A 9,954-nucleotide genomic window follows, 5' to 3' on the forward strand; every position below is an offset into this window, starting at 1 on the left:
TACCACTGTGGTCAGTGGGTAAAAAAGCTGTTTTAATGTTTTTAAATGGAAAGTCAGCCTGAAAGCTTCCTCAGTGCAGTCAGTTGATCAAGATTACGATCCTGTATTCAAATATTATTTGGCTGCTCTGTCACTATGAATCCCTTTCAGCAGCAGCCTCTGGCTCGGTCGACTCTTCGCAGTTTGCCGCTACTGTTCACGGCGGCTGTAAGTCGTTTTTCATGTATGTAATTCGATACATTATTACAAGAAACATAGAGAAATCATATCTGTATTAAATATATTTTAAAACAAAATAAGGAAAATTTATACATACTAAAATTAAACTAAAATCCTGTTAATATTGTTTTCAAAGTAAGACATGCAGTAAAATGGTATTAAATTAACAAAAGTTTCATTTTTACACCTTTCCAAACTGTTAAAAAAGTTTTCACCCTTTCCAGCTCTACAATAATATATTGTTACTCTGTAGAAATGAAAGGAGCCACGTTGTTAAAAGTAGTGGTCGTTGGTTATAATGTGGTTAGAAAACAAAGAGTAAATGCCAAAACACATATTTAATATCCATGTAGAATAGAAATACACTTTATTATTGCTGTGTGTCAATGCCAAAGAAAAAAGACAATTAAGCCCTTGGGTACAGGATGAAAGAACAATGAAAATAGAAAATTGGGAGGGAAAGGGCAAATAGGTCACTCAGTAATGTGGGGAAATACAAAAAAAAAACAAGATTCAAGATAAAAATAAAAAAAAACACAAAAGATACATACAGCTTATTAACACAACAACAAAAAAAACTGGCATGGATATGGAAAACATTTATGAAGTATGTAGAAATTTGCAAATAAAGTTATAGGATTTACCTTTTCAGATTTAACTAAGTTCAATTCAGCATCGCTTTTGACTATAAAACAGTTTAAAAGAAGTAATTAACTGCCAAGTCTCAACATCAATGGGATGTTAGTAAGAGCGTGTAGTACCCCCTTTCCACTGTCCGAAAAACCAGTTTAAACTCTGAAACGATCAGCTTTTAGGGGCTTAATAACGCGTGTCAAACAAATCAGCAAATGCTCTGTGTTAAGATTGCCTCAGCTCTGAGCGGCATGCTGATCGAAACAGCTCTGTTTACGTTCAATAAACATGGCGCAGCTCTGGTGAGAGCGATTCAGAAACTATAAAGCCCTGGGTTCCCTACATGTTGCTCTTCATTGTTTACTTTCCTGATTTCTGTCACTCTTTTAACATCATGGCTATCCCAGTGTGATGATGTCACCAGACACGCACTTGTGAGCGGACAGAAGCCATGCAGCTTGCTAGCTATTAAACCCAACTTTTCTGCCAATGGGAAGGGAACTAAATGCTGATTGTTAGGGGGTTGACCCATGTTTGAAAAACGCGCATTAACCTGCTATTTTCAGTGGGAAAAAGGCTTAAATCATCCGGGAAATAGACAAGATTATCATGAGTAGAAAATACAAGATGGGTTGATCCTAAAATTGCATCATGCAATGTTTTGAGAAACTACAACAAAAAACTGAAGTGATTAGTTCTTTGTCATTAAAAAAGAAACAAAAAAGCAAGAAGCTGTTAAGAATGATGCTTGCATCTACAAGGATACTTTTGCTCCAAAGAACTGATATCTCGTGATGAAATCCTAATTGTGTTTGATTTTATCCAATCAATGCTCCATTGCAGTAGAGTGGCCACATTGCTACAAAGGATACCCGTTTTTTATTTTTTTTGACAACTTTAGGCAAGGCCAAGGCAAGGCAAATTTATTTGTATTGCACAATTCAGTACAAAGACAATGCAAAGTGCTTTACATGATTAAAATACAGGAAGATAAAACAGAATCAAAGCAAGTAGGAAAAAAAATAAATAGAATATAATAAAAAATGCAGAAAAAAAAATATTAAAAACAGTTGGACTAAAGAAAATATGTTTTAGCTGAACTGTTTAACTAGAACAGTTGAAGGCAATCCTAAACAAATGTGTTTTTAGTCTTGATTTAAAGGAACTCAGGCTTTCTGCACTTTTACAGTTTTCTGGAAGTTTGTTCCAGATAAGTGGAGCACAGGAACTAAATGCTGCTTCTCCATGTTTAGTTCTGGTTCTAGGTATGCGGAGCAGGCTGGAGCCAGAAGACCTGAGTGGTCTGGAGGGTTGATACTTTAAACAGTTTCGATTATACTCATGGGTTTATCTGTAGAGTTAAGTCTAATGTTTAATGTGTTATTGGTTAGTCACCATATTTTGCACAGCTGGTAGTGGCTAGAGGTAGAACGCTTTCAACACTCACACAGGTGGACTTGGCTCTGAAATAATGCAGCAGTTCTAGGCAGACGGGCATACAGGATTGTACCAGGGCAACTATACAACTTGGAAGAGGGAGGTAATCAGTAAAGCAAAGGAGCAGCTGCCCACAAACCAAACAGTCACAAGGGGTTTGTTCAGACACAGGCCAGGCAGCTAGTAGCAAAACCTTTAAAGGGCATAAAACTTCGCGATTAGGCCTCTGGGAGCTAAAAAGAGGGCTACCTATCAGAGCCCATAGTCATTATGGCCCAACGTCAGCCCAAAATATGAGCCCACCAATCTAAAATTGTTGCTGATATCATACTTAACTGACCTCCTGTCACTGGACTGGTCCTATTTAGCTTTAATGAACTCTGCAGTGGTCCCATAATTAAACAGCCAAACTCCAGCATGTAGAGGCTGAGTGAATGTGGTCTGGACTCTATGGAGGAGAGTCATGGTTTCAGAGACGCTGTAGAAAGACAGAATACCTGCTCTGTGATCCAGAAACACTCCTATTCTGGAGGAAACTGGACCTGATACTTTATCCAAAGTATTTTTGTGCCAAAACTGATACCCAGTCCTGTCACAGCGTAAAGCCCAAGATTTGTCATTTCGTCCGAATGCAGATTGGTCTGAGACCCCTGCTCGTCTGATACTCCTGTAAGTGACAGCTAGACGAACTCCTTCCCCTTTCCACTCCACCTCCCAATAACAGCGTCCTTCCAGACTGTCTTTACTGAGGACCTGATCGTAATACGTGAATCGGTCTCGATGATCAGGATATGGCTGTTGTTGCTTTGTTAATGTTGCTTTCCTATTCCCCTCAGACAATGAAACATCTGTGTGAGCCGTGTTTGGGTCAAAAGTGATCGCTTGTGAATATTTCAGGAAGTCGTCTCTGTTTTTAGGCTCTGGCTCTGGTTGTGAGACATTCACTTTAATGACTGGCATTGTTCTTGTCCTTTTTATTCTTTCTTTCAAAATGTCCAACAGTTTCTCTCTGAGCTCTGACACAGCTGCTGTCACTTCCTTAAAGTCTCTCAGAGGTAGAACAATCCTGGATGAGTCTATAGACTCACTGAGTGCTGACAGTGAGGGGTAGTTCTGGAGAAACTGGTTGTGATCCTCTGTGATTGAGAGCTTCTCCAGCTCAGCATCTTTCCTCTTCAGCTCAGTGATCTCCTGCTCCAGCTTCTTCTGAAGCTCTTTGACTCGACTCACTTCAGTTTCCTGCTGGGATCTGATCTGCTGCTTCACATCAGAGCTTCTTTTCTGGATCAGACGGATCAGATCAGTGAAGATCTTCTCATTGTTCTCCACTGCTTTATCAGCAGAGCCACTGATGGCCTCCACCTCCTGTTGAAGCAGCTTCACATCTTCCTCTTGCTCCTGGATTCTCTGCTGGATTTGTCGTCGTCTCTCCTGGAGCTCCTTCTGCCTGTCAGCCCTTTCGGTCGCGGCTGGGACTGTTTCATGGCCTTTATGTTCATCCATGGTGCAGAGATAACAGATACACTGCTGATCAGTACGACAATAGATCTTCATCTCCTCATCATGAAGAGTGCAGATCCTTTGCTGAAGTTTGGTAGAAACTTGAACTAGTTTATGTTTTCTAAAATTGAATGATTCATAGTGAGGCTGGAGATGATCCTCACAGTAAGAAGCCCTGCAGATCAGACAGGATTTAACAGCTTTCCTCTTCCTCCCAGTGCAGACATCACAGGCCACATCTTCAGGTCCAGCATAGCAGTGATCAGCTGCAGCAGCTTGGAGTCCAGTCTTCTCTAGATCCTCCACTAACTCAGCTAACACGATGTTCTTCACCAGCACAGGCCTCGGTAGGAACTCTTTCCTGCACTGAGGGCAGCTTTGGATTCTCCTCTGATCTTCTCCATCCCAGTGAATTTTGATACAGTTCATACAGTAGCTGTGTCCACAGGGAATAGTTACCGGATCCTTCATTATTTCCTGACAGATCGAACAAAGAAATTTACCTGAATTAACAAGACTTCCTGGTTGTGCCATTTTGCCCTCAGAACAACAGCCACAAGTCTGCAAAAAAGTTCCTCTGTTTTAAGTTTCACACAGTCCGTGCATTTCCTCTTTAATCCGCTGCAGTTAGACCTTGCAGATCTTCATGGCACGTTGATTCACAGCAACTGAGCCCCAGATGTCAGAGTAGTGAAAGAGAACGAACCAGGAAATGTTAGTGCGGATCAGCAGAAAAAAGAAGGGAGGGACTTGCTATGCTCTGTTTTTTTTTTTTTTTTTTTTTTTTTTATAGCTTTGTTGATATTCATGTCTGTACACTACAGGTCTGTTTTTTTTTGTCATTGCTTTAATCATTCTAAGAAGTAACTTGCTTTTATTGTATCTATGCCTAAACATTAACAAATCTGAAAACATTTATTGTTGTGGACACAGCTTTAAGATTTCTGGACTTTTTTTGTTAAATACAATTATTAAGTACAATAATCCCTACAGAACGTTTCCTAGACCAGGTGTCGGCAACCCAAAATGTTCAAAGAACCATATTGGACCAACAAAACAAAAAACAGATCTATCTGGAGCCGCAACACTGTCTAAGTCTTCTATAAGCCTCATAAGGGCTGTATGTGTATATTATCCCACTATCAAAATGAATAAAGCCGGGCTTACACTGTACAGTTTTTTGCCCTTTTCGGGCCGATTCTCCACCCGTGCAAGAATTTTTGTATTTTTGTGTACAGCGGGTAACGAGGGCTGATCAGCCTCTCACAACCACCTCCCGATCAGGAATCGTAAGGTAGGGATAATATCAAACATGTTTGAAATTCAGTTGGCTGTCGTAAGGTGGTCGTGGGCAAATCGTTCAGTGGGCATGCTCAAACAAGTATTCTTGTTCTTCCTCTCAGACGAAAACACAGAAGCATGGCGGGGTGCGAGTGAAATGGAGTTCTGTCTGTAAAATTGACAAACTGTAGCGGCCATGTTTTCTCAGCCATGTCTTTGTCCAAATATGTCGTCGCCCTTTTCTTTTTAGAGCTTTCAGCACAAAATTGCGCATTTATCTCTAGTAGCCTCTCTTGTACTCGTTTGTGTCATGATTTTATCTAAAGATCTGGCCCACATGCAGAAGACCCAACAGAGTACCAGGGAACAGTTTAACAGGTTTAATTGAGAGTTGGTTGAAAGGAGTCCAGTGCTGCTCTGAACACTGTCAAACCGGGACTGAAAAGTGAAGGGGAGGATTCTGCGGTTAGTTCAGGCTCAGAGGGAAATTTGCGTCTTCGATTTGAAGAAGGGAATTAAGGCAACAGGACTCACGTTTCCAGAAAAAGGTGTCTCTTGTTGAATCCAGTCGGTGTGGGTTGTTCCAGTGAATGACTTGCTCGTTGGAGGGCGGACAGGGTTTACCCAGGTTGTGGTGTTTCCTTGAGGAACGGAGGAGCTGACTGCCACTTAGTTTTCCTGCGGTACTTAAACGGTTTCTTGTGGAGATGAAACCCCTTGCTCAGAGAGACGCCCAAACAATCCTTGGGGCAAAAGTAGATCCAAACCTCTAGCTTGAATCCTCAGCTCAGTTTGATGCTCAGAGAATCCTTCCAGGGGGGAGAAGGTCCAAAACATCCAGTTTGCAGGATGACCAAAACTGGCAAACACTCTGGCGTCGAGGTAGTGGCAGTCAGCAGCTTAAGAGTCCTCCGGTAATGAGGTAACCATCCGCAGGTGTGTGAGGAGGCCAACGAGAACCAGGCGCCGCCTGGTGGTGGGGGGAAGACAAACAAAAGCACAACCCACACAAACTGGATTCCTAACAGTTTGGTTTCTGGATAGACAAGTCCGATTGGTGCCATCTCACTGTGGAGCTGAGTCCAACGAGGTAGACGTACAGTGTGAGCAGGTAGATCGCATCAGAGCGTCTCACAGTGTGAGAGCATACATCATGAACTGTGAACTCACACTGTCCGAGGAAACCCTGTGGTTCCTCGGACAGTGTGAGCTGGGAGTGTGTTCAATGATTGAAAATATCGTACAGTGTATGCCCGGCTTAAGTAGGCTTAAATACATAAGAAGTATTCCCTACAGCCATCCTGGAGAAAATGACACCATGTGACTAATCTGCTGTATTTTGTGCTGGAAGTTTAACTTCCATTACAGTATTATTATTTCTCGAATCAGTTGAATTATAAAAATACAATAAAGAAATAAATTTTTGGTGTTATTTTTCCTTTGAGTGTCTGAAAAAAATGGAATATATGGAATATGCATACCTCCTGTAAATTCAATATTTAAATTTCAGTTTTCTCATGTTGGCTTTCACATTTTGATTGGTCTATCAGAGATCTTCAGTTTTTAAACTAATGACCTACCCAGGGTGTGTTCCATCTCCTGGCTCTCTTGTATAACATGCCTGATAACGTATCAAAGTAAAAAGTGTTAAACATTAACAGCAGTCCAACCCTGACACATATAGGCCAAGTGAATGTAGTATGAATTCTAGATGGAAAAAATTGTTCAGTGCTTTTAAAACACCCCTACTGGACCTGATATTGGATTTTAATAGTTGACATTTGAAAACTCATCAACTGCTTTAATCAGCATGTAACACCTAAGATTTATTTTATTTTATTTTGCAAATTCTGCACATTTCTAGCATTTGCAGCACTGGTCTGGTTCAGGGATTTGTTTAAGTGATCTTTAATTGGCCCAGCTTGTTCTCACAGTCTTGGACAAACAATGCCCTACATTGGCAATGAATTGTTTCCATGGTAGTTTTGCTCCAGTATTGTATTTACAAAAAAAAAAGTCTGCTCTGCCTCATGAGATTTGAGTTGTTGTCTTAAAGTACTCAGCTGTACTCAATCTGTACTCGGCTCACGTTTTGAAATGTGAATTAAACTTTTGCCATCAGTGAGGTGATTTACAGTAGGGTCCCTTTTGGTAAAAGACACCGGTATAACAACTCCTTTGTGCCTTATTTCATTCCGTTCATAAACCAGAGAAAGGACAAATAGACTGTTTAGGGCAGATCTAGATTTTGATTGAATTATGGTGATAAATTTGTATGATGTGGTGTTGTGTGGGAGTCATCTAAAGGATTGCGTAGACAAAATGTCCATTTTCATGGAGAATAAAGTGTTATCTACTAATGTAACTGTTCACCTGCATATGTTCTCTAATATATAAACCATTTTATATTTCAGTTTTTTATCATATTAATGATCTCTCCTTAAGTAACCTCCTCTGCTCAGGTGCATTTGTTGTTGCTGGCCCAGGATGTGTTCACACTACATGATCTTGATAAATCTATTAAGAACTTTAGTCATAACATTGCCAATGTATGGTTCTCTGGTCTACTTTTTGGGTCTAGGTTGGGTTCCCTTCCCACCATTATTATCCTCTCTCAAAAGGGAACACTGGCACAGTTAAAAACATTCAAAAGGTTTGGTGAAAATTTGATTTACTTCAACAGTTAATCTGTCTGCTTTTATTTCATTAATGGGAATTTCCTAGTTCCCTCATATGATAACAGACGTCTGTTTCCTGTGTTAAATCCAGAATTTAATCTATTTCTTGTATTTGGCTTTGGTTCTCATGGGGAAAAAAAAAACATTTCTTGACTGTTGGGATTTTATGTTCAGTGCTCCTCCAGGGACGCCAATTAATTTTGTGGATTTATATTATATGCCAATTCAGGTTGGATGCCATATTTATGTTGTTTTTAACTGTTATATTCAATTTCCAGCCAGCTGAGAATTTAGATTTCTGATACTTTAAGATGTTCATTGTCCTCCCCGGTAGGGGTGGTAAATATCTTATTTAATGAGATATTATTTCAGCTGTTATATATTGTTTATGAATACACGCCCTACTAGCTGTGTGGTAGAACAATAAATGAAAGTGATTCAAGCTCAAATCATGGTCAAACAGTTAATTCTGCACATACATGAAAATCATTTAGCTCCAAGTCAAAAATGTTTCTGTTTAAAACTCTTAACTAAAACTAGTGAAACTCAACTAAACTACTATGTACAAAGAGGAAGGGCAAACATGGTTGAAAAACATATTACAGTTTAAGATGGATTTTGTGTTTGAAACCAACGTTTATTGGGAAGAATTTGGGGTATGATAAAATTAGATTTTCATTAATTTGGAGTTTTCAGACCAATTCACAATGCAAATCCATGAGGTGAATAACAATTATTTGGCCAAATAAGGTTTTATCAAACGATTTGCTTAATCAGTTTGCAATAGTTAATAGACTGAATAGACTGCAGGATTCCATTAAATGACTCTTGGTCATACTTGGTAATGGAAATGTAATGCCGAGGTCCCACAGCTGTTTCTTCACCAAAGCTGTCTTCTCTTCTCTGGTCATCATGTCAGGATGAAATATGGACACTGGTTCCCAATGTCCAACAACCATGATCATGGCATATGGCACAACAGCACTGTCCTGTAGTTTACCTCGAGTTCTGACACAGCTATCTTCATATACTCAAAGTATCTCAGAGTAGAAATACTGTAAATCATTTTATTATATATTATAAAAACACAAATACAAACTGATTAATCCATAAAAAAAATCAACCTTTATTTCAGAGCTATTGTACATAATTTCAAAAGAAGAGCTTTTTTCATTTTGTTAATGCAGTATTTATTTCTGTCGGTAGCAATTTCACCCATTTAAATTATTTCTGTGTACAATCAAAGAAATTCAACATAATATTGTGGATACAATGTTCTGTTTGTCTTCTGAATGTTTACAAAAACAGATGTTAAGGTTTTGCAACATGTTCAAATTCTTTCTGGGAATTGACTTATTAATTAAACATTTATTATTTGATAAAACAATATTTTTTTTTAGCATTAGGTTCAAATAAAAATCAAGTTGTAATTTTCAGATTTCTAAATTTGGAAACATGTTTAAAAAAGAATGAAAAAAATATATAAATTTGAAATGCATATTACAATCCTTTAAACATTAATAGTACATTACCTCAGTTGCCAACACATCCTGATAGAATAATTTTATGGTTTCCACAGTTAATGTATACTATTAATGTAAATTAAAATAGTAACAGCAGGAATGCGAAATCTTGTTTATTTAGCAATTTAAAAATCTCCAGCTAACAGTGGGAAGCGAACACAACCAGAAACAGATCAAACAAAAGCCTACATGATAAACATGAGCACTTCTATGCAGTTTATTTAGACATAATTTACATATAATTTAGAGATGTCACATAATATGGAGCTCACAGATTTACTCATTGACATATTACAACTTTTGTCACCTTTCTTTATGGTATTTGGAAAATATGTCCGTAGCTTATAGCTTCCCTAATTATTGTAGTTTACTACTTGAAGAACTTGTCAGTTTTTAAGATTTCCCTAGACATGTATCTATGTATCTATGCACGTTTAATATAGAAAACAAACAGAGCTATAAACAGAGCTACCCTGAAAATTAATATCCTTCATTTTAATTTGATTAACTGAGCAGTTGTTTCTGTTGAACGTGAAATCCCAACATGTAGAGGCTCAGTGAAAGAGGTTGTAACTCTAAGTAGGCGACTCATGGTCTCAGAGACATTGTAGAAAGACAGAACACCTCAAAGGTTCTCAGAGGACAAACATGGATGTTACATAAGCACATTAATGAATTAAAAC

General features: G+C 38.6%; 1 protein-coding gene across 1 annotated transcript; it reads right to left on the minus strand.

Annotated features, from left to right (window-relative positions):
* Window positions 1-2,047: 2,047 nt before the first annotated feature.
* Window positions 2,048-4,497, minus strand: LOC119773076 (tripartite motif-containing protein 16-like). Its single transcript, XM_038269890.1, has one exon. The coding sequence runs from the start codon at window positions 4,321-4,323 to the stop codon at window positions 2,650-2,652; it is 1,674 nt and encodes a 557-aa protein (XP_038125818.1). The 5' UTR covers window positions 4,324-4,497; the 3' UTR covers window positions 2,048-2,649.
* Between the last annotated feature and the right edge of the window lie 5,457 nt (window positions 4,498-9,954).

Source organism: Cyprinodon tularosa, unplaced genomic scaffold (genome assembly GCF_016077235.1).
Source record: "Cyprinodon tularosa strain WSP-4 unplaced genomic scaffold, ASM1607723v1 ctg740, whole genome shotgun sequence".
Taxonomy (NCBI): domain Eukaryota; kingdom Metazoa; phylum Chordata; class Actinopteri; order Cyprinodontiformes; family Cyprinodontidae; genus Cyprinodon; species Cyprinodon tularosa.

Excerpts from the sequence above, each read along its gene's own strand:
- LOC119773076 (XM_038269890.1), bottom strand. The coding sequence starts at position 4,323 with ATGGCACAACCAGGAAGTCTTGTTAATTCAGGTAAATTTCTTTGTTCG.